Genomic DNA, 25,472 nt, shown 5'->3' with positions numbered 1-25,472 from the left:
GGTTTTTTTTAAATTAAATTTGTTCTTGTGCAAACTTCAGGGTTTACCTGAACACGTTGTTTATATAAAGCCTTTTGGATACACAGGCCAGCTCTTATTGCTAAATACCTAGCAGTCTAAAGATTTTTTGTTCCAGTGGCTACCTCAGCCTTCCAGAGCAGATTTACAGCGGTTGTGGGGCAGACTGGGGGCACAGGGAGAGGAGGAGGAGGGGAAGTTTTCATTGTGTGGTTAAAACTCATTGCACTAATTTAGCTGGATCCCACCCAACATATTTAAGTAACCTAGGATTTGCATGTGGCACACATTTCCTTATGAGCGAGTAGGTTTGTTATCCAATATATGGATGTTGGTTCAACAAAGTCCTTGCATGCTTTTCGTATTATTTAAATGAGTATGTGATGGCATGCTCAGTGGCGTAGCGTGGGTTGTCAGCACCCGGGGCAAGGCAAGTAATTTGCGCCCCCTAACCCGTGGATTTGCGCCCCCTAACCCGTGGATTTGCCCTAACCCCAGATGTTGCGCCCGGTGCGGCCGGCCCCCCCTGCACCCCCCACGCTACGCCACTGGGCATGCTACCTTCCTTACTGTAAACATCACTCCTATGGATGTTGGTTTTCTGCTTTTGAGGGAGGAAGCTATCTTTCTATGAGAAGATTGAATGAAGGAATAAAAGGGAAGAAAAATATAGCAAGATACAACCAAGAGTATGTCCCCCAACAGTTAGAGCTTGTTCAGAGCTGTACCTCTGTAGGGTAATGTACAAAACAGTCTAGCTAGGAACAATTTGTACAGGTTCTTAAAAACTGGAGCCAGCTTTACCACTTAATACCATTTGGTCGCTACTCTTAATTGTGATCTAGAATACATACCAGTTTTCCCCAGTCTGGTGACCTCAAGAGGTTTTGCTGGCTGGGGCAGATGGGATTATAGCCTAAAACATTTGGAGAGCACTAGGTTGAGGAACACAGGTGGCGCTGTGGGTTAAACCACAAAGCCTAGGGCTTGCCGATCTGAAAGTTGGCGGTTCGAATCCCCGCTACGGGGTGAGCTCCCATTGCTCGGTCCCTGTTCCTGCCAACCTAACAGTTCGAAAGCACGAAGTGCAAGTAGATAAATAGGTACCGCTCTGGCGGGAAGGTAAATGGCGTTTCCGTGTGCTGCTCTGGTTTTGCCACATGACCCGGAAGCTGTACGCCGGCTCCCTCAAAGCAAGATGAGCGCCACAACCCCAGAGTCGTCCGCGACTGGACCTAACGGTCAGGGGTCCCTTTACCTAGGTTGAGGAAGGCTGGGATACAGAACCTGGTTCTCTCTGTAAATGAGTTTAACATAGAAACTGAGTTTGATTTCGGTGGTGGTGTAAAATAACAACAACAATTTTATTATTTATATGTCACCCATCTGACTGGGTTGCCCCAGCCACCCTGGGCAGCTTCCAACAAAGTATTAAAACACAGAAAACCTCAAACATTAAAAAAAAACTCCCTATACAGGGCTGCATTCAGATGTCTTTGAAAAGTCAGATAGCTGTTTATTTCCTTGACATCTGATATATTTCCAGGCCTGAATAAACTGATACATTTTAATTGCTATAAAAACAGTATTTCCATACAGTGATCCCTGCCATATAAACATCACAAATATGACACTTATTCATCTTGTGGAAACTAAGGACAATTGAAATGAATTTGAAAAGCCTTTCTAATCCTTCATGAGTTTATTGCTCCCCACTGTGATTTAGACATGTGGTTTTAGTCAAATGTTATGTTTACAATAAATTTAAATTGCAGTTGATTGTTTGATGCAACAGTAACTACTTTCATATTTTTAAAATCTCTTCTCTCTCTCTCTTTTGCATGGTTGAGCCTAGCTGGTTCAAAAGCTAGTGGCTTGAATCGTATGTAATTCTGTTCAAGACGACAGAATAGTGAATTGAAGCCTGGTCACTTTAATATGAGTTTGGTGGTCTCAATTCAATCTCCATTGGTGTGAAGCGTTCATCATCACACAGCAATTTGGCCTTGGAACAGTTGATAGTGATTGATTGCCATTGCAAAAAAAGAGGTCCATCACTGAAAACAATCAAATGAAATTGTTTGCCACAAGGAAAACGGTCTTGAAAAATATGGCTTTCTCCCAAAGGGGCAAGAGTTTCTATCCAATACCATTTATTCTTTGTTTTTACGTCTTTTCAGAAAGATAAGGATTCAGAAGTGGGTAGTTATGTATATAATTAAAATGGTCTTCTGTATTGTTCACTTTGTGGTGTGGGCAGCTGAATCAGATTTCACGAACAGGTAAGCAGACGAGGAGAAAATACTCCAGTCATTAATGAAGTATAGCCATTACCTCAGTCTTGCCAAAACCAACCTACCTTCCTTCCTTCCTTCCTTCCTTCCTTCCTTCCTTCCTTCCTCCCTTCCTCTTTCTTTCTTTCTTTCTTTCTTTCTTTCTTTCTTTCTTTCTTTCTTTCTACCCACCTGCACTAAACCTTTAAAATTGTATCATTAAACAGCCATGGCCTGCCACAAAGAATCATGGGAACTGTAGTTTGCTTGGTGCTGAGAGTTGTTAGGAGACCCGCTATTCCCCTTACAGAACTACAGTTCTCAGAGTGGTTTAACAATTGGTCTCCATTCCCAGAGCACTCTGGGAAATGTAGCTCTGTGAGGTGAATAAGGGTCTACTAATATGTTTCAGCACCATGCAAACTACAATTCCCAGGATTCTTTGGGAGGGGAGCCAGCACTGTTTGAAGTAGCACGGTGCTTCTTTTAAATGGGGCCCTATTTTCCTTCTTGAAATGTCTGGTGGTATTTTTCAGTTCTCGACTCTGTCCTGCTGGCCTGAAATTAGATAAACAAAGGAGGCATGTATAATTTGGCTGCTCTAACCCCTGATCATGCTTTCCCCCTGCCTTTAACCTAACCCTGCCCATTCTCCCATTAGCCTTGACTTTATTGCAACATGTTGGCTGAATTGCTTCTGGAGACACAGCTTAAGGTATAAGTCATGGGATGCCAAGGTGGCGAACGCTCCAGATGTTTGGGCTCCAACTCTTATCAGCTTCAGCCAACATGGTCGATGGCGAAGGATGATGGGATATACAGTGGTACCTCAGGTTACATACGCTTCAGGTTACATACGCTTCAGGTTACAGACTCCGCTAACCCAGAAATAGTACCTCGGGTTAAGAACTTTGCTTCAGGATGAGAACAGAAATCGTGCTCCGGCGGTGCAGCGGCAGCAGGAGGCCCCATTAGCTAAAGTGGTGCTTCGGGTTAAGAACAGTTTCAGGTTAAGAACGGATCTCTGGAATGAATTAAGTACTTAACCCGAGGTACCACTATATAGTCCAACATATCTAGAGAGCACCTCATTGGCTACCCCAGGTATAAGTGATTCAGCGCTGCATTTCACATTCGATTTTTGACAGATTCTCTCTGAGGAGGAACACCTTTGTCAAAGCATTTATGTATTATCATTTTGACATAAAATTAACGTGCATCTCAGGGGCATTTCTCCCGAGAAGGCACAGATGTCTTTCAAAAGCAGAGCAATAAGATGTCTCTCCCTCCCCACCCGTTCCCAATCAAATCACATTCTGAGGCTTTTCTCATTATATCAAGAAAAAGTTTTATCCCCCGTAAATTACACCATGTCTGCTGTTTTGTGATTTTTTCATCAGTTGCAATAATCACCGTTTGTCAAGACTCTGGGAAATGTCAATTGGTAAGAGCGTCTGTGTGGTAATGAACATGTGAAGTACTTGAGCAAATTGTTCTGCCAGAGAGAGAGAGAGAATGTTGGCACTTATATGCTGAACTCTGCCCTTTTGTGTTTTTGAGAGAAAATAATTTTAGTGGTGGTGCTCAGACTGCCTATTATCATATTGTGATGCTACACATTGCTGCGCAGTGTTTTCTTTCCCCCGCCCCCTCACAAAATGTAAGGCATTTTGAACAAGTATCGCAGTGGAAATGTGCAAATGTATATAAATACCACTGGCATAATATGCAAATTACATGCTCAATATTTTGGGCTTCAGAAGCTGTCGGCCCTGCCCAATAATATGCAGATGTCTGAACTGCTTCTGTGGGAAGTCACCTGGTAATAAATGTTGTGTTTGCTGAATGTCATCACTGCCCTCTGCTGGATATAATATTAATGTGTATTTGAATCCCTATCAGTACAGGTTTGGTTTGGTTTGGTTTATATCCCTGCCAGCTGAAAGCCAGATTACACATTTTTTTCAAATATTGTGTAGTTCACAGCTGAATAGCTTTTGTACTGAAAGCCAGAGAAGAGGTACGTAGCCTTGGTCTTGGGTAGTTTATGCACTGTATATAGCACAATAAAATACTGTACAAGTTACACATTTAGAGATCAGTTAGAGCAGAACTTTCCAGACTTTTCTTGTTGGTGGCACACTTTTTAGATGTGCATCATTTTGTGACACCGTAATTCAGTTTTACTAGCAAACCGGAGGTTAAACTAACCCCTTTCCAGCCCCAGGAGGAACACGGGGAGTGTTCACGCAACACACCTACACACTGCAGCCAACACACTAAAGTGTCACAACACACAGTTTTGGAAAGCTCTGAGTTTGAGAGCTGCAGTGTGTTTGAAGCATACAGTGCTTAGAACCTGAGGCAGTATGTGGATAGAAGCTACAGGCCCAGGGAACCTGAATGTACCACAATGAAGGGTGTGTGTGTGGAGAGACAGTTCTATGGTTTATCTTCTACTTAGATATATGACAGGGAATCTTAGATATATGCCAATAATCCTTTTGCACGTGGTCCACCCTGAACATCACACCATATATGAGGAGTTAACCACCTTTCTTCTCTCTGCCTATTCCCCTCCCCCGCCACAGAGCTCTTAGAAAAGTCTCTGGTCCTCTTGAACAAAAGCCACGACCTTACCGAATTCATAGAGGAGTTCAAATCTGACGGGCCGAATGTGAACCCAGAATTTGTTCAGGGAGCCCACAGCAGCTGCACGAAAATTGGCAGCCTCCTCGAAGTCCTGCAGGACAGGAGAAGGCAACTGGACAAATACCTGAAGCTGCAGCGCCAAGGACTGGAGCAGGTCTTGCAAATCTGCCAGTGGCATCACCAGGAAAACCAGGTAGGAAAGAGAGACATATATAACTGTATATATAAATGCATGCATGCAAACAGGACTGCGAAGTGAGGCTTTAATGTGTTGGATCAGATAAAGCACATGGATGGGATGCGATATTGGTGTGGTCATTAGGCTTGCACCCAGTGGGACTCAAATCTGAGTAACAGTAGCCCTATTTATTGTGTTATTCATGTGCACGGCCTTACCGTGATTACTTCGAGCGGGGGAAGGGGCAGAAGAAGGGGGGGTGCGGTCCGCCCTGGGTGTCACCACTGAGGGGGTGACAAAATGCTGGGCGGCACTCACCACGGGGCCTGCAGAGCGCCAGAGCCACACGTCTCTCCTGGGAGAGAGCCAGTGTGGTGTAGTAATCTGGTGAACTGGGTTCGCTTCCCCGCTCCTCCACATGCAGCTGCTGGGTGACCTTGGGCTAGTCACACTTCTCTGAAGTCTCTCAGCCTCACTCACCTCACAGAGTGTGTGTTGTGGGGGAGGAAGGGAAAGGAGAATGTTAGCCGCTTTGAGACTCCTTCGGGTTGTGATAAAGCAGGATATCAAATCCAAACGCTTCTTCTTCTTGGGTGTGCGCAGACTCCTCGCTGCCCAAACGGTCTGCCCACTGCCTCCCCCCAGCTGTAGGGCGGCTGAGTGGGAGGAGGCAGGCAGACTCTGGAGGCCCCATGGTGTACCCCTCCCCTATGGGCGGCTCACCCTGCCCCTGGGCCGCCACAGGTGCCTGAGTGGCTTCCCCCCCGACGTAGCATCACCTTCCTCAAACAACCACACACTGCCCATGGTTCTTTGAAGAACCCCCACCCCCCAGCATGCAAGCTCCTGGGTGTCCCAGTCACATGAAAACCCTACGCAAGGGCAGAAACTCGTGTGTTGGGGTTTCCCTTTGGACAACTGCAGCAACATGGTTGTTTGGGGAAGGAGATGCAACGGCAGGAGGCAGAGCTTGAAGCATCTCCAGGTTCCAAGAAATCATGGCATAGGTTGCTGCCACAAGATGAAGTGATGCTTTGTAGCCACATGCAAGAGAGGACAAGGCTCCTGCTCTGTCAGTCATTGTGTGGAAGAGGGAGTGTAAGCAGGCACAGTGCAACCCTATAAATGTCTACTAAGAAATGAGCTATTGAATTCCGTGGGGCTTACTTCTAGGTAAGGAGTTAGGATTGCAGCTACAGTCCTCTGCATGTTTATTCAGAAATAAGTCACACTGTGTTTAATGGGACTTTAACACAGTCCTGGCATTTGGGGGCCTTCTTATCAGTGCTATTCAATGCCATCCAGCTGTTAAAGGCACAAAAATCCAGCTGGGAAAAGCTGGGACTGTTACATAAACCACGTCACATCCTCAGACTTCCCATTCCATTCAATTTTTAATGTAGATGTCCTGATAACAGCACCATAGGCTAGTGTTCAGATGGCGTTTGGAGTCAAATCTCAACCTTATGTATGAGATTTGCAAAGTAATCCTGTGCATATTTACTCAGAAGTACGTCCCACTGGGTTCATTGGAGATTACGCAGAAGTAAATGTGCCTAGCATCATAGCAGGAGAGGGAGGTAATGAAGTTTCAGCAACGTAATTAATTACATATTATTATTATTTTTAGCGGAGCGGGGAGAAGGAACCCCAGTGTTAACAAATAAATGTTGCTTACATTCACATAACATGAATCTGGTCATGACAACGAACGGAATTTCTGCATCTGTTTCCATTTCTTGGGACTTTCTGTCTGACTTTCCTACTTACAGCACACTCAAAAACATAAACATCACATTATACCATGAATAGAATTCCTACAAACACCTTCCATTCATGCATACAAAACAAACCCTCTGTTACAGCTATGGAAAGCTTTGGCACCACCCTAATAACAGAACCCAACATCATCTCAGTCCATCAAAAGCCTGTGGGGAAAGTTAAGTCCTTACCTGGTACTGAAAAGATTACTGCAAATATTATGTGGCCCTTGATGACAAGAAGGGCCTCACACCTGTATTATGCTTTTTATGGTATCAGTCAGATATGTTCTATGAACCCTCCTTTTACTCACTGACAATCAGTGTTAACTTCCCAAGACGTCGTTAGTCATAGAATAGGAAGGAAGTTTAGTTTAAAACTGAAAAGTTGTATAGCATTATACAGAGATAATCTTAACAAATATGTAAGGAAATAGTGCCTTGTGTTCTTTGACATAGTTGGCATCCTGGGCATATAAATTAAATATGCAAATGGAAGCAGCGTCACTTTGTCGTGGGTTTTCCTCAAAGCTCTTCAAATAGCCCCCTGGAGAGCATCACATTACCTGTTTTGTAATGCGCTATGGGTACATTATAAATCACAAATTGTTCTTTGCATTTTTATATAACATTCCCCCAAGTAAAGCCTTATGAATTTGCTTGGGCTTGCTAGGAAACTCTGAAGCATCCATCAGATGCTTGTAATTGCCCATGGGAAGACTAGATTTACCAGTTTCTTGACTAGATTGATCTGTACCCAGAATGACAAATCCCGTGTTCCTTCAGAGGTGTCAACTTCACAGCCGTTGGCTATAGTCTGGTAGCTGAGAACAAATCCCCATTTTAAAATAATATAAAGAGGGTTGGTGTGAAAATTACAAAATGTGAGCTACACAGCTATTGGTATGCAAATCATGAGGATACCACAAGCTATAGTTCAGAAGGCCCAGGGTGACGCCATGTTGGTTGTTGTTTTGCTTTGTCTCCTGAGAAATGCTCAAGCAAGGATCTGCCTAGGAATACAATATTTCCATTACTGAGATAGATTCTCACTGGTTAAAACCAATCTTGCGAAACAAATTTCATGAAATAAGTTTGAAAAATACCTTGTTGAAAAGTATTCATTCTTTATCCTGTACATTTTGTTTGGTAATATCTGGTACAAGTTTGCCAGCAATGGGGATTTTGTTTCCAGTGTGAAAAATTCACTTGTGTCACCATCACCATCATCATTTAAAATATAGTAGATAGGGCTTTCCTTCCATCTGTCCATTTGAATCCTGGCCAATCTGGCCAGGCTGTGTGGTCGGGGCTTGGGAGTGGACCAAAGTGGAGCAGGCTTCACTCTGGTCCACCCCAGCCCTATTAAAGCTGGCTGCCCCTGACCCCAGGGACTGCAGTCAGCTGAAGAACATCTCCCCCTTCCCACCCTATTCAGTAATGCTTTGGGTTTTGTATGCTAACCTTTCGCTTCCAAGTCAAGAAGGAATTTGCCTGCAAACAGGTTGGCTCTGTTTGCAGGTTTTGCCTTCCCCGTAGCAATAGTCACAACTTTAGCAGATAAGGCATTGAGTGGAATCCTTAGTCTTAACACCATTCAGGGGGTGAAGTGGTGTATCACCCCCCACCTCAGGACTGTGCAATAACAGGGTACCCCATTAGAGGGGTCTCGTTGATCTCTGTCCAAAAGCCAAGGCGTGCAGCAGATGGGCCATAGACATTCCTTCAGCAGCTTGTGATGGCCATTCATGTAGGCGTGCATCTTGCAGACGACCCATTAATCCTAGGCTCGACCCTGTCATGTGTCAGCCCTTCACCAGGGGTGCTGAAAGGGATATGCACCCAATGCCTGAGCCAAGTACAAACTACACCTGGAATCAAAACAGCTGTGGACAATTTTTAAATTCCAGAATGCCGTCCTGTCCATTTTGTTCACCTTCACAGGAGAACAAAAGGCTTGTTCTCTGGAGAGGGGTCGCTGTGAGTGGGTCCGCAACAATTTACACTGGTCCACTACAGTATGGCCATGCCAGACGGGAACATGGAGGAGGGCACGGAATGAAAGACTGGTTGTACAGGATTGTAAAGGGTTTCAGAGCAGGCGAGGAGCCCGCCTCCCCACACAGGTGCTATATACTGTGTCCAGAATTTGTAAACTTTGGTATCACAAATGGGACGTGGAAGAGAGTTGGCTATCGGCTCCATTTCCCACGATCTCACTTTAGGAGCTAGAGTAACAACCTCAGTTTGCTTCAATACAGCAAGAAACAGCTCAGCTGGGAGCAGGCATTTAGGTAATAATGCGTTAAAAATGGCATATTTCCCCTAACCGCAGTGCAATCATCTGAAAAACATCGTAATCCCTGGCAGCTGCAAACTATTCTTTCTCAAATATTTTCAGCAAATCCCTTTTATTAATGAAAAATAAAGGCGGGCAGGACTGTTTTGTACATAATTAGTTTGGCAAGCAGATCCGTTATTAATGTATATGTGTTCATACATTTCTCTCTTTTTTAAAAAATAATTTTTATTAACTGGCCAATCACATCAAATTAAATCACATCACATTATTCCAAATTACAAAGCCAAATTTTTAAATTTTGTTGGGGTAACCCATACTTCAAGATCCAAAGGGGGATTCAAATCATCTTCTTATTACTGCGTTAATGTCCAAATCAGTCCCATTCCACGTCATATCTTGTTCATATAATTTCTATTTTTCCTTTACGATCTCTTCTGTTAGTCTCCTTAAGCCGATAAGCAAAATAATAATCCTGTGTGGATTTCCCGTTCCTCCACTAAGTCCAGATGGTTTCCATATATCGACTTCGTAGATAGCATCGCTCTTTCCATCATGAATTTGGCATTTGTCGCTCTTAAGTCCCACCGAGGAGTTGATCCACGATATGTAAACAACTCTATTTCTCTCTTTCTCCTCCCAGACCCAAGAGCTCCAACAATGCCTCCCAAAATGGCGACGGCATTTTTAACTGCGTCATTCCAAAACTCTTAGCTTTCCAGCTTCATCTTGAAACATTGCTTTGGTTCGAAAGTTTATCTCCACACAGCCTTAAATCCACAGCTTAAGTCCTTAGTTTCTGACTCATTAGGGGAGGGGATTCTTGTTAAATCACATAAGAAAAAGGAAGGCAGGTTTTTCCCCCCCTCCTCCCTCAGTCATACCGTATCTTGACGTATCTTCTCATATTTTATTCTTGTCTTGTTATCAGAGATCTCTTCTGTCAGCAGTCTTTACTCCCCTTTTTCCTTGAAGCATGTGCAATTTATCTCGTCCAAATTGTTTCTTTTAAAGATGCTTGCAACTAGCGGCGCGAATCAGGGACGGCGTCCAGGAGTGCCGGAATCCCACAGGAGGGCTTTGTGCCTAGTGCCCCCACCCCCACAAATTCGGGGGTGGTATAGGGCACAGCAGGCAAGGGCCGTCCCCCCCACAATCCTGGGGGGGTTAAGGAGGCTAATTACCCCCATCATAGCCTCCAAATTACCTCGTGTGGGTCGGAGAGATGTTATTGTCAGCCATCTTCCGATGCGCCACCTAGTGGCCCCCCGTGTTCATACATTTCTCAGTGGCTCCCAATTATGTCTTTGTGAGGAGAACCACTAAATCACGGTTATTCAAGGCTCCTGAGCTCATTGATTCACAGCTTGCTGCTCCAAGGTGGACAGCAAGGTCAGAGGTTATGGTTTGTTAAATGATTTCCCACAAGTAAAAATGCTGGCACACCTTTTATAAACAATAACTCAGATCCTCAAATGCCCCTGATGAAGTAGACATTTGCCTGTGAAAGCTATGGACATAATAAATGTATTAAGTCCACAATCCAAACGCCATGGCCAGCAGTGGTGCAGGCTTAAAGGAGCGGAACAACAATCACCGCATCCACAGCCCCACCACTTGTTACCTAGGATAGAAGATCCTAGGTCAGATAGCAGGAATACTGGTGTAGCAGAAGCATCTAGGTGGAATGTAGACACATATAAAAAAATGCTATGAAAATGCTATTAAAAAAGTTTTGAAAAATATATTGAATTTCCCATAGTTCAGCATCGCCATCTAGTGTCACATTTGTATAATGCACTTCACAACACACTTAAAAACATTTTATCTGCAGCTGTATAGCTGAGTCCCTAGATCAGGCCTGGTGCTGGCATGTGACAGTAGCAGGGACAGGTTGTCCCTATCCCACAAAATGGCCCATTTTAGAAGATTCTGCCAGAGACCTCTGGTGGCAGTGCCCCCATTCCCACTATTTGGGAAGGCATATTGGCGCACTCCTTGGCAGCAAGGCTTCCTCTGCCACCGTTCTTGTGTTTGCTATAAGCATACTCACGTGGCACCTTCTCTAGAATCTTTTGTCAAGATTGTAATTTGCAAAGCACTGTCCAAATTCTCTATTGTCACGTTGCAATCAGTGCAGCCATTTCTTGCTTTGCTTCAGATACAGCAATACATAGAAACAAATTGAAGGTTTGGTTCTGGAGGGAGGGGAATCTTCTGAATAGTTCAGGCATGCTGAACGGAACTGGCATGATCCACAAGATCATTTCTTTGTAATATTTCCTCTTGAAAGTGATGTGCGTTGATGGTAAAGATAAAGGTACCCCTGACCTGTACGTCCAGTCATGGACAACTCTGGGGTTGCGCACTCATCTCGCTCTATAGGCCGAGGGAGTCAGTGTTTGTCCATAGACAGCTTCCGGGTCATGTGGCCGGCGTGACTAAGCCGCTTCTGGTGAACCAGAGTAGTGCACGGAAACACCGTTTACCTTTCCGCCGGAGCGGCACCTATTTATCAAAACCCTTTCTGGACCTTAGCCTTCCAGGACTCATTTGTTATGAGTCATTTGTCAGATTCGCCACTTACCCAAAGCACATATTCTCACGGGTAGCAGTGCAGTTTCAGCAAGTTATTTTACAAAATCCATGTTGGACTTTGTTGTGAGTCCCTCTAGCAATCCTGAGAAACTGGTTAAATCTGCTATCCCCTATCCCCTCCACAGCAGGGTGAAGGGAGAGTAAGCTTTCTACAGTGCTTAGTGAATGCTTATCTCTGTTAGTGCTTCCGTGGCTCTGCTTTTCAAATCTTCTTTAACAAATACACACCTCAGGCAGTGAGGATGCAGGCGCCCGCCTAGTAGCTGATAATATATTACTGCATTTCAGCACATTTCAGAGTGTTAACATTGAGAGCACAATTATCAATTAGCACAGCTTACTCAATTTTGCTGGGTGGCTTTTCATTTTTATAACAGCGTAAGTGTATCTTACCATGCAATCGTACACTTGCCTAATTGGGTAATATGCCTGTTCATGGAGTTGCGCTCCTCTCAAAGGAGCAGGTGTACAGTCAGGGGGCACTCATGCACCCATCTTAAGTCACTGGAAGCCCAGCTTCGAAAGATAGACATAGCCAAGTAGCTGGGATGTGAGAGGTTATTTCAATAGGGGGTGTCAGGGACTGGACAGAGGAGGAAAGGTGGAGTCCGCCTCCCCAGCCTGACCCTTCCAGAGAAGAAGGAGACAGTTCAGAATTACAACAGAGGGTTGAGGGAGGTCACAGCTCAGACGCAGATGAAGTGAAAAGCTGGAAAATATTGGGAGAGGAGGAGGCAGAAGAGGAAGCACCATGGACTCAGTGTCTTTAAAAGCATTCCAGCCCCCCCCCCTCCCAGAACACAGCGGGCCTTGAAAGTAGGAGAGCAAAGAGCTCAAAGGCCGAGGGCACTTTCTAGCACTCTTAGCGATGATTCATGAGGAAGTGGGAGAGATGGAGTGGGGTGGAGCAACGCCATTATTCCGAGAGGCCGCATTCCCAAGCCTCTCTATGTGAATATTGAATAAAAGAAGATGGTAAGGGCTTTTCCTTGTCTTGTCCGTTCCTGGCAACCTGCCGTGGGGGTTGGTTCCTCTGCTGCCTGACAAGGGGCGAACCTTTCAAGTCTTCCTTTTGTCTCTGCTGCAAACATGCCAAAATGGACACATGGAAAGGGGAGTTTGGTGTTGTGCTAGCTGGCTCTGCTCCCAATCTCTATGTTCAAAGTGCCTTTTTAAAAAAGCAGAAACCTAAATGTTACCTGTATCGGGGGGGGGGGGCAGAGCGGGGAGAGGCTGCCATGGATCACATATCAGGAGACCACACTATATTCAGGTGTATTTGTATAGAAGGCACCTTGAATGAATACCCAACACTAGTGCTATCAAGTTTTTAGGTCTGTTTCCCTAGCTCCCTGGAATAGACACTTTAATTCTAATCCCGCCTCCCAGCTGTGCATAAAACCCTACAGCTCCTTGTTAAGTATTGCTTCTTATGGAGAGTTTGATGTCCTTCCTTCTGTGGAGTTTTATCCCTGACATTGCCTTATTCATTATTGTCCAGGACTGAGAGGTCAGTGTATTCCATTTAGCACCCAAGAGTGAGAATGTTGCACTTTCCTCCCTGTCTGGCCCTAGATTCTGTCATCTCTCTAACCAGCTTCCATATAATTAAAAACCATATAGAGTTGTATCCAACGTTACGTGAGCAAAATGCAGCTTCCTCCACCCACTTATAGGCCATTCCCTCTGTCCACTGCAGCCCCCTAAGACACAGCACACAGTGTCTGGTAGCTCCCCACAACCTCCAAAGAAGCTACAAGAGAGAGGGGCAGGAGAAGAGGGGGGAAAGGTAAAGTTTTGTTGCATGAGCTTACTTTCCAGTCACATGGCACTGAACGTAACCTGCCTTTCTTGTCCTGCTGATTCCAAGTAGAGTAGCCCAGTATTAAAGGTAAAGGTAAAGGGACCCCTGACCATTAGGTCCAGTCGTGGCTGACTCTGGGGTTGTGGCGCTCATCTTACTTTATTGGCCGAGGGAGCCGGCGTACAGCTTCTGGGACATGTGGCCAGCATGACTAAGCCGCTTCTGGCGAAACCAGAGCAGCGCACGGAAACGCCGTTTACCTTCCCGCCAGAGCGGTACCTGTTTATCTACTTGCACTTTGATGTGCTTTTGAACTGCTAGGTTGGCAGGAGCAGGGACCAAGCAACGGGAGCTCACCCCGTAGCGGGGATTCGAACCCCCGACCTTATGATTGGCAAGTCCTAGGCTCTGTGGTTTAACCCACAGCGCCACCCGCAGCCCAGTGTTAGGAGCAAGGTTTTGTAACATCTTGTCATAGAAGGTAGTGGATGGCTGCAGATCCACTTCCATTTAGGGGTTCTGATGACTACAGAAAAATATATTGGACACATTCAGTATTCCTCCCAATATTTCCTGCTGGAATAAACAGTGACATACCTCAGATCTATGTGCTCCCTCGTCCCATTTCCCTCCCCAAGCTCAGTGGTGGCGCTGGCCTTCCAGGATCAGATCAGAAGCTGGGATGGCTTCTGCAATTCTGGAACCATCCGTGAAAAACTGGGACACTTGAAGGGCATGCCATAGTGTGCCGCTGCATCTGAACTGAGCCACTCAAATCATAGTGATAGCCAGTCTCAGAGTAGACCCATAAATTTACTTTAAGTATTACTTATCGCCTTTAGTTGTTAAGAAACACTGAGCATTATATATATATATTATATATATAATCTCTCCCCACCTCTCCAGTACTGTGATTTAAAAATGAAATCAGGCCTCAAACGAGGAACATATCAAAATGAATAAATTGGAAGCACTTAGGAAGCAGCTTTGTGGTGTGACATCAAATTAAATTTTAATTACATTAATTATCTCTTTATATCCCTTGCTACACCAAACTCCTTAGGTAATTCGTTGAGTGTGTTGTTGTAGATTTGTGGGAAGTATTTTTGTTTACTTTCAGAATATTCATAGAGGAATACTTAATAGCTCCAATTGTGACATATAAGGGCAGACTAGGGCCTCAGTCTAACACAGTTCTGTACCCATGCTTAAGCCCCACTGAAATTAAAGGAGGCTAAGCATAACTCTATACTGGATTGTGGTGTATATGTAGGTAATGATCCAATACACCAGTAAATAAAATAGCTGCATTTTAGCCCATGTGATATCAAATTCCACATACCTCTTACTCTGTTTAGGCATTATATGAATTAATGGAATAGGGGGAAGGATCTTGCATGCTTGACTTCCTCATGTTCATTTTAATGCTGGAAAGAGCCTTTGTGCACACAACTGCATAAGCAAAGGATTCCAGGTCCCTGGTCATTTATTCCTCATTCTCCAGGGTGAGGGATTGTCATAGGATAGCTACATGCAGGCCTTGAGCTAAAAGTATATTCATTCTGCTTGGGGGGTCACTGGTTTCCTTCCTCTTTTTGTGCCCACAGTTCAGAAGATAGGTTCTGTCTTAACATCCTGCAGCTTTATAGGATTAAAATAGAGTAGACGTGGATGTGAAATAATTATAGTTCCTAGGGCAATGCTTTTCTTTATCAAATAAAACACCAAATCACAAAACAAAGTGAAGACTGAAAACAAGTCCTCATTCATTGTAAACAGGATTTGTTTAAAACTTCAGTGCACAGACAACTGGGCTTGGAAACCCAGCCTTTATTAGAATCATTTACAAATTTCCTATTCTTTTGGCTAAGACAAGATTTTTCACACACTCTCATTAAAAATGGAGCTAAACTGGGTTGCCGTTTTTAAATGAATAGATAACTCGCAATGTAGCAGTACAGTCCAAAACCAATTCACAGAAGGCTGAGTTATTTCTAAAAAGATATAGGTTGAATAGCAGTAAGCAGGATGTAAGAGTTCTTACCATTGTGCTGGATCCATTCAGTGATTGGGAATGTGATCCTAATCATCTATGTTTATTGCTTATGATTAATCTCGTTCAACACACTATGGGTTATTATATAACTATCCTTATGATTAATCTCACTTCAGTAGTTACATACCAGTCCTTCAAAATATTGTTTCTTTTTTCAGATCACCTCTTGGTACAAGAAGAACATAAAGGATTATTTTCATAAGCAAAAGCTGGGGTCATCTTTAAAAGAAAATGAAGAATTACTCCAGGAGCACAAGGAAATGGAAAATAAGGTTAAAGTAAGAACCATCTTATCTAAAACATGCTCACTGTAGTCCTTCAATTTCCTACAGTGGACTATTGTATTGATATAGGAACACCTTTCCCTGAGGATTATCATTTCACTCATTAAATCATGGGCTCTTCATTGCTTGGACTAATCTACACTGGTGAGTTATAACGTTAAAAATACGTTATAAAATGTGACACCAGAGCAGCAATCCGTTGTCAATGGGATATATATATATATATATATATATATATATATATATATATATACAGTGGTACCTCAGGTTACATACGCTTCAGGTTACATACGCTTCAGGTTACAGACTCCACTAACCCAGAAATAGTGCTTCAGGTTAAGAACTTTGCTTCACGATGAGAACAGAAATTGTGCTCCGGTGGCGCGGCAGCAGCAGGAGGCCCCATTAGCTAAAGTGGTGCTTCAGCTTAAGAACAGTTTCAGCTTAAGTACGGACCTCCGGAACGAATTAAGTACTTAACCTGAGGTACCACTGTATAGATATATATATATATATATCAGGGTTTTTTATACCATTTTTCTTAGCAGTGTAAATCCAGCCCTAGTTTATATGTTTTTGCCCAGTTTGGGAAGAATATGTATTTGCTCAAGGTTTCTGACAAGTGGCAACCCCTCTCAAGGCGGGTCACTCTTAAAAACTATGGTGCTAAGGTTCCATAACCAGACAAATTAATAGAAGGGGAAATATATGAATGGCGGTTAGCTAAACTAGTTAAGAAATGCAAGCAAAAACTCAATGTGTCACTGAGGTTTGGGGCTGCTTCCCCATTGCAAAAGAAGAATGAACACTACAGCTTCTTTACCTATTACATATGGGGTGGCTGTTGATAAAGTCAGCTATTTTGTTTTAAATAATCATTTTACGTGTTGCTTTACATATTCCACCCACCCCCAGTTTTTTCTTCATCCTTAGCAAAATCTTAAGTTTCATGCTTCATTTCCATTTATGTATCCTTAAATTTCAAGAAGAAGAAATCAACTCTAAGAGTGTCTGTCCCAATGATGGCTTTTTAAGAAAGTAAACATTCTGAATACAGTCCAGAAAGCTAAACAAATTTAAGTATCATTGACTTCAGTGGAAAAGAGTTAATCACTATAATTGGATACAATGGGACTTAAAAGTCATTAACTTTGGCTGGTTCACACCCGGTATTTATCTGCAATTCAGTGTGCATAGGAGCGCTTCTTTTTTCTCAGCTGCTTCATGTTTTTGAAAGCCTCACAGCCTCTTTTGAACAAAAAGGTCCAGATTTTTTTAATTTATTTTTTTAAAAACCAAAGTATAATTTCACCCTGTCTGCACCAATCTTTTCAGAAGTGCCAGATCAATCAAGAGATCTACAAAGGGGCTCAATTTCTGTGCCAAATGGAATATTGAGAACGGCAATTTTAAAGGTTATTTACTGAGAAGGCAAAAAAGTAAAATAGCATGACCTGTCTGTGGAGAGACACTGAGCACAGGTTATGTATAATGCTGTGTGTCCTCAGAGGTACTTAGGTAGCTCAGGGAATCTGCAGAGGCATGCCAACATCAGGCTTTTTGCTGCTCTTGGTGGAAAGAAGTGACAGCGATGTCATGCCACCAAATGGCACTCAGTATTAAAACAGTAATGTCTCTGGCTGCTGTGGATCACTGCAGGTGACAGCTGATCCTCTGTGCTAAGCAGCTCACTTGTAGCAGTTCATCCTTGTAGACCAAATCATTATCTCAGCAGTCCTGCAGAGAGGCAAGAAAAGGGCTTTGTGCCTGTGGCTTCGAAGAGAAAATCCCCCAGTCTACACAATGAACCATACCCACCAAGCTTAAAAGGTAAAGGGACCCCTGACCATTAGGTCCAGTCGTGACCGACTCTGGGGTTGCAGCGCTCATCTCGCTTTACTGGCTGAGGGAGCCGGCGTACAGCTTCTAGGTCATGTGGCCAGCATGACTAAGCCGCTTCTGGCGAACCAGAGCAGCGCACGGAAACGCCGTTTACCTTCCCGCCGGAGCGGTACCTATTTATCTACTTGCACTTTGACGTGCTTTTGAACTGCTAGGTTGGCAGGAGCAGGGACCGAGCAACGGGAGCTCACCCCACCGCGGGGATTTGAACTGCCGACCTTCTGATCGGCAAGTCCTAGGCTCTGTGGTTTAACCCACAGCGCCACCCCATCACATAAACTTTAGTGAGGCGTTCAAGGGACAGGGGCAGCAGATCCCGATGTTGATCTTTATACCACCCACCCCATCCCTGATGTAGATCTTCACTCACCTCTTCTTCCCTGGCTGGGAGGGGACGCCATTTGGTGGTTTGCCTCAGGCGCCAAAATGTCTTGCGTTAACCCTGGTTCTGCCTCTTAAGACACCCATGCGCATGCTGGCTGTGCCCCGTGGCCTACGCAAGATTGGTGTCAACCCAAAGAGGGCCTTATGCACATGTCCCTGTCTCTGTTGAGGGGACCCCCCCCCCCGCATTTACATGTATAGCACCAAATTCCTGAATAGGGATGGAAACTACGCTTGTGATATCTAGCAGCCTCCTTGCCAGCTTAGCATACTCATTGGCTATTAAAGGACACAGAGGGATAAGACACACCACACATGGCTAATTCAGATGCAACCACTTTTCTTCAACAGGGCAGAGATTATGTGTGTGTATCTGTGTGTGTGTGTGTGTGTGTGTGTGTGTGTGTGTGTTGTTGTTGTTGTTGTTGTTGTTTAAAATGTCATTATTGTAACCTTTCCTGTAGAACTTCTTTCTTGAGTGCAGAGATCCAACATGATATAGTGAGCAGAATGTTGGACAGGGAATGGGGAGACCAAAGTACAAATCCACACTCAGCTATGAAGTCCACTGGGTGACACTAGGCCAGTCACACATCTAGCTCAGTACTGACCCTCCAAGGTCCTGGGCAAGAATCTTTCCCAAACCTGACACCTGAGATCCTTTTAACTAGATCTGCCAGAGAATGGACCTGGGACTTCCCGCAGTACAGGAATCCTCTGTGCTTTTTACCTCTGAGATGGCAACCTTTCCATTTAGAAATCTTCTAACACCAACAGTAAACACCAAAGTGCATCAAGTTTACCATAACCCATACCAGCAAGAGAATATAATGGGGAATATTTCCTTCTTTATTGAACATATTTATTTATTTTTTAAAGCCATGCAAGACCCACAATGAAGTCACATAGGAATGAAACTGAGCCCTGGTGATCTTTGACCAATGTGTGGCTCTGATCCAGCAGATCTGATGTGATTGCAAAGCCCTCTGTGTTCAGGGAGCGTCTCCATATTCAGTGGGCGATCTTGGAATGCTTGCACACAAATATCTCCCCTTCATAGGAAAGGGCAGAGGGTCACTGCGCCGACTGACTTTTGGACGCTGTCCATTTTTAAGGAGATAGGATTACCATTATTAGAATCAGTGGGATTTAAGCATTACAGTAAAACACTTAGGCTCATTGATTTCAAGAATACATTGGCATGCATAGCTTGCGCTGGATTGCCCAGTAGTGAAACTGGGCAAATTGTTGATAATTCCATTGTATCAAATAACTGAATGCATGCGGTTGTATTTTAAATGATAGCAAGATGCCCATATGTTTGTTCCTAAGCAATGTAATTGAATTTTGAGGGTACTGTCAACCATTCATATTAGCACTACAGTGGTACCTCTGGTTACGTACTTAATTCGTTCCAGAGGTCCGTTCTTAACCTGAAACTGGTCTTAACCTGAAGCACCACTTTAGCTAATGGGGGCTCCCACTGCCGCCGCGCTGCCGGAGCACGATTTCTGTTCTCATCCTGAAGCAAAGATCTTAACCCGAGGTACTATTTCTGGGTTAGCGGAGTCTGTAAACTGAAGCGTATGTAACCCGAGGTACCACTGTACTATGAACATGGTAGTTGCTGACCCTTATTTAGTAGGATGGGTATTTTGCAGCTCAGCAGGATAGGTAATTGAACAAAAGGCTTGTACTTCTTTGCTGCTGTTTCCAATTCATCCCGGGGGAATGGTTTTCCTATTTATTAGCCATATAATAACCTATGCATGGGAAGTAGTTGCTGTAACTCTTTACACTATCTCTACACTGTAAGCCAGTGCTGCCTTGGTATACGGCTTTGTTTGTTTGTTTATTTGTGGCATTTGTATTCCATCCTGTTACATAAACCTCTGTAGATGGTTTACAATAAATCGGGGGGAAAAGAGAGTTGAAATACAAAGTAGAATATAAAACCATTTAAAAGGGTGGAGGAAACTCTTCTTAAATACAACAACAAAACTAGTTGCATTGCAGGAATTGTGAGGTGTCCAGCCATGGGGAAATTAGACTACCTGCTGCCATGTAGGCCTAACTATCCACAGGAAAAGAAATAGAAGTATACTAGTTTATTAGGTATTTTTGTGCTTTCATTTTTGGGTTTTTATCTTGTGGACCTGCCCTGTGATCTTTGGATGAAGGGTGGTATACAAATTTAATGACTAGTAATAATAATAATCTCAAATACGTTTGTGTGAATAAAATGTCCTTGCTGGACTTTTGGGTATGACAACTGGGACCATCTTCACAACAGGCGAGATTAACTGCCTACCTACCCATTGATGCTCCCTCTCACTGCCATGTTCTTTCCCCCCTCCTATCTGGGGTTCCTTAGCAAATGCTGGGGTCTTGAGGTTGCCCATCACCCGGACAGCACACTGAGCAGGCACACAGGTCACCTGATCACAATCTTCTTGACCGTGATGAGATGTAATTTTTTAAAAAGTAATTTTCTGAATTTGCATCTCCTACCTTCTAACACTTTGAAGCTAGAATCCAGGATGGCATCTTCCTGTTTTGTTTCGTTTTATCACGAGAGAATGGGAGCCATTTGGGTTGCTGTAATCTCATGCAATTTTGCACCGCAGTTTCCTGTCCCCCCGAAAAAAAACCCACACACGTTTTGGGCAGGCATGGCAGCCAAAAACAGGGTCCTGAAAAAAAGCGCCTTTTAGAGGGAAATTGCATTGCAAAATCGAGAGAGAGCATGGCCACTGTTCTCCAGCAATAAAAAACAATGTCCTATTTTTTCCAGGACACTTGTACAGTATGGAATCTATGCATGTAAATTAGCATGTGCAAGTTTTATTTAAATCTGTGCCATTGTCTTTTTCATGGGGTGGCTATCCTGCAGGCAGATAGCTAACTGAGGCGGCCCTTCTCTTTCTAGGTATGGAGCTCCAGTGTGGAAGATTTGAAATCAGAGGCTCTCAAGATTCTGTTTTCAGAAGAGTATGCTGAAAAAGAGCACCTGAAGCTTTCAAATCAGAAAATGAACCTGTTGCAACAGGAAGTGAACCGTTGTATGGAGGAGCGGAAAACCTTGTTGCAAGAAGCCAATGAATTCTTCACTGCAGCAGCGAAGGTTAGTCAAAGGATTAACCAACCCACAACATGTGGTCCAGTTGCTCACACTATGCATATCGCACCACGTTTGTTTTCAGTTTGTCACAGTTCTGTTTCTGGTTTCAAAAAGAGAAACATTGCCTTTATTTGTATGTATTTCTCTGTGTGCAGAACAATCTGGGAGGGGCAGAGGAGTCCCTCCAAGGATTTTGCCTCCAGCACTTTATATTTTAAGAACCAGGTGGGGCTGTTGTCCGTCAAGGCCCCGCACCCCCTCCCTTGAGGAATGAAAACACGTGGACACCAGTATTTAGGTTAATGGGCGAAAAAAGGTCACAACTTTTATTGGTTACAGAATGTGAATGGTATTGGCTTTAGGCACTGGACCCGTTCCGACTATATCTGACTCCTGCCCACCATGCAGGAAGTCTCAAAAGGGTTAACCGCCTTTATGGGGAGCCCTGTTTATGTACATCAACTCTGAGCTCCCCCAGGGTCACCGGAAAGGTCGTGCCATGGCCCTAGCCACCGCCCGGGCTTCGGACAGGATCCAGGAACCCCGGACTCCTTTAACGGAATACCCTTAAAGTGGAGGGGTAGGTGATGGCCACGACCTCCCCTCCCATAAACCAAGTTTTCCCAATGCCTAACAGCCAAACCTTACAAAGTTGTGATGATTTGCTACGAGGTAGGCAAAAACCAAATGGCTGGTGCCAATCTGCCAAGTGGAAAAATTCCTACCAGGCCCCTTCAACAGGCGACCAATCAAAGTCCATAGCAAGGTCAAGGTGACTAACGCTAGAAGAAAGGGCAGGAGGGCGGGAGATCCGTAGTAGCAGGGAGCAGAAGGAATTACTTTCGGCTGCATGGCAGCTTAAATGTGGCTTAGCCACACACCCCAGCCAGCCGGATTGGCTGGCTGGGTTGTGACGTGCGCTGGGACTCCCTGATGACTAAACACGCCCCCCACTAAGGGCGGGAAGCGCAAGGCCCCTGCGCAACCCCTCCCCTCCCTGAAAAGGAGAGGCTTTAGTATACACTATACTTGTTCTTAAAACTTTTTTTAAAATGTTTTGAGAGTCCTATTATAATTGCTAAATGTTGGAAATGTAAAGAAAATGAAGGTACATTCTTTCACCTTTGGTGGACGTGCCCAAGGATGAAGGCTTTCTGGGAGATGATATATAATGAAATGAAAAAGGTATTTAAATATACCTTCTTGAAGAAACCAGAGGCCTTTCTCCTGGGCATCGTCGGCCAATTGGTGCCAAAGAAGGATAGAACTTTCTTTATGTATGCTACAACAGCAGCAAGAATACTCATCGCAAAGTATTGGAAGACACAAGATTTACCCACCCTGGAAGAATGGCAGATGAAAGTGATAGACTATATGGAACTGGCGGAAATGACTGGCAGAATCCGAGATCAGGGAGAAGAGTCGGTGGAAGAAGATTGGAAGAAATTCAAAGACTATTTGCAGAAACATTGTAAAATTAATGAATGTTAAAATGATGTTGGATTGAAATCAAGCGGCCTTAGCAACAAGGTTAATATGAATATGTAAAAATGGATTGATAACAGATGAAAATATAAAGTTATAATATGTTGAGATATAGAATTAAGATAAAAAGAAAGAGGGTAAGGATTTGCTGAATTAACCATGTGAAAGGGAATACAAAAAAGGGAGGTGTGAGGAGGTTGGGGAAATAAGTAAACAAAATCTAAGATATGAAAAGATTGATTTGTTTTTAACTATTTTCTATTTATTTTTTCTGCATTTTGTATCTTTTTTTTCTATGTATTTTTGTACTTTTTGTATTTTTTCTTTTTTTCTTTTTTATTCTGTAACTTTCTTCTTTTTGTAAAACTTTAATAAATATTTTTTTAAAATATATATATATATAATTGCAAAAAACCCCCTCCAGAAATACTAGACCTTTTCTTGAACTTTGTGGTCTAGGAGTCTGTACTGAGTTCCTGTTTGCTTATTTGTTTGCTTTTGTTATATCTTTTTGACCTGCTTCTCAACCATGGTAGGCTCTTAATGAGGCTTACAATTTATCCGACATAAGAATGAGAGTATATTAGGTAAAAGTGGGACCTGCACCAAAATGATGCATCCCATAGCGTAATTAGTGAAGCATAAGGCTCTTAATCTCAGAGTGGTGGGTTTGAGGACCACATTGGGGAAAAGATTCCTGCATTGCAAGGCGTTGGACTAGATGACCCTCATGGTCCCTTCCATGATTCTGTTTCTCACCCCCCCTATTCAGCATTCCATGGCCACTGAGCATGCTCAGTTTCCATTGGGCTGTTTTTTATTGACTGCCTTCATTTCTGCCAAACGATTGGCAATCTGGGGTTGTGTGTGTCACTTTCAACTAATCCTAAACATTTTGACACCACATCCAGCCATCTTCATATTTTGGATAGGTTTTACCATGCCAGGGAATAAAACTCATGATCATTCCTTCTTTCCCTGCAATTGAAACGATCAGGGAATTTGGGGATTGTATTCCTCTGATGAGGAAATAGTCTTGGTGGATACAAACTTCACTACAGGCAAAGAAGGCACCTGGAATAGGATTTCTTCTGAATATCTTAATGCCTGAAGAGGCTTGTACCAAGCAACTGTTTTCTAACTTGAATAGAAGAAAACTAGATAACAGAAGTTGCATGAGACAAGGGGATGGATTTGGAAGCATTCAGAGATTATAAAAGACTCAGTGATGTTGACTGGCAGGTTTATTTTCTGTAAACACACAGTAACTCAAAAAATAATATTTTACTGTATGTCACATATTGTGTGTGTGTGCGCACAAATAACCTTACTGTAAAAAAGATTTCATACTCTGTTTACAATAGCAATTGACAGCAACAAAGAGTGAATAATACCCAGGGTGAGAGAAGCATTCATCATTTCATTTAGATAATCTGGCTTTATGAGAAGACTAGCTGATTTCTGTCAGAAGAGTGACTGGGCAGTTTAGTGCAGATTGCTCTCTAAGTATTTATTTAGTAATGTTACCTGTTAGAGAAGGAGAAACGTTTGTATGCTAATGTGAATGCGCTTAACTATTAGTTCTGGCTCTTTTGCCGTATTTTATGTTATGAACCAATGTGTTAAAATTAATCAACAACAGGACTGCCAATTTTTCCTTTTAAAAACAATGCCCTCTGAAACAGATCTGTTTCTCTGTATGTTTTTCAATTCTCGCCCTTCTTCTTCTTCTTCTTCTTCTTCTTCTTCTTCTTCTTCTTCTTCTTCTTCTTCTTGCAGTGCTTATGAAGGGAAAACTCTCAGTTTACATTTCTATCAGCATTGCTGCGGAGGAGTAAAAAAAAAGGGGGGGGAGTTAACTAAGCAGCTGTCTTGTCAGGCCAGTGTACCACTGAGCTTGGCATTTCTACCCCATGTGGGGTTTCAGGCAAGACTCTTTTCCATCCTCTGCATGCAGAGTATAGACACTATCACTGACTTATGGCTCTCATCTCGTACAGTAATAATCTCCCAGGTAGAGGAACAGTGACAGTGGAGCTCCCCCCCCCCTGTAAAAGATCACTGCTATATTGAAGCAGTCCAATGGCCAGCTTTCTCAATGGTCCTGCTAATCCAATGAGTGGTAGGAGCAAGTGTCTGTATTCAGTGCCGGAGCCCTCTCTTGCCTTTGAGGTCAATAATCCAATAGCGCATCTCAAAAGGAGAGATATCTCACAACACTGCTGAATTGTCTGGTGGGACACAGCGGTGTCTTGCCCATAGAGGCAAGTGGTGCGGCGCGCCAGGGTGCCAAGTTCTGGAGGCTGCCAGGGAAGAGGCGGAGGCTGGGCGTGGCGCCTCCTGGCATCAGCTCGCTGCCCTCGCCTGCCTCTGCCATGCCGCTCCGAAGCAGCGCCGTGGCCACTGCGGTACGGGCGCCAGGGATAAGGCTGAGGCTGGGCACAGCACCTCCCGGCATCAGCTTGCCGCCCTTACCCGCCTCGCTGAACCAGCGCCGCGCCTGGAGCCTCTGCCTCTTCCCCGCCGGAGGAGCCGCCCTCCAGCCGCTGCCCGCCTCCTCCAGCCCCGCAAAGCTGCCGGCAGCTCTGTAAAAATGTTGGTGAAATATACTCAGAGTCGCAAAGTGATTTCATGCTCTTTTTCAGCTCATAGTGGTGA

General features: G+C 43.9%; 1 protein-coding gene across 7 annotated transcripts in view; it reads left to right on the top strand.

The window, feature by feature from the left end:
• CCDC141 (coiled-coil domain containing 141) overlaps nt 1-25,472 on the top strand; it is a 114,767-nt gene that overhangs the window by 35,319 nt on the left and 53,976 nt on the right. For all 7 annotated transcript variants that reach the window (XR_014551221.1, XR_014551222.1, XM_083626022.1 and 4 more), the window contains 3 exons: nt 4,883-5,136; nt 15,797-15,916; nt 21,138-21,332. Coding sequence is in view for 5 of the 7 variants with exons in the window: in XM_083626022.1 (XP_083482148.1) it covers nt 4,883-5,136; nt 15,797-15,916; nt 21,138-21,332 (569 nt within the window). In the remaining 2 variants the exon portion in view is untranslated. The remainder of the gene's footprint in view (nt 1-4,882; nt 5,137-15,796; nt 15,917-21,137; nt 21,333-25,472) is intronic.

The sequence above is a fragment of the Podarcis filfolensis genome, assembly GCF_964270895.1.
Source record: "Podarcis filfolensis genome assembly, chromosome: 1".
In the NCBI taxonomy this organism is placed as follows: domain Eukaryota; kingdom Metazoa; phylum Chordata; class Lepidosauria; order Squamata; family Lacertidae; genus Podarcis; species Podarcis filfolensis.
This window is presented reverse-complemented; position numbering and strand designations above follow the sequence as displayed.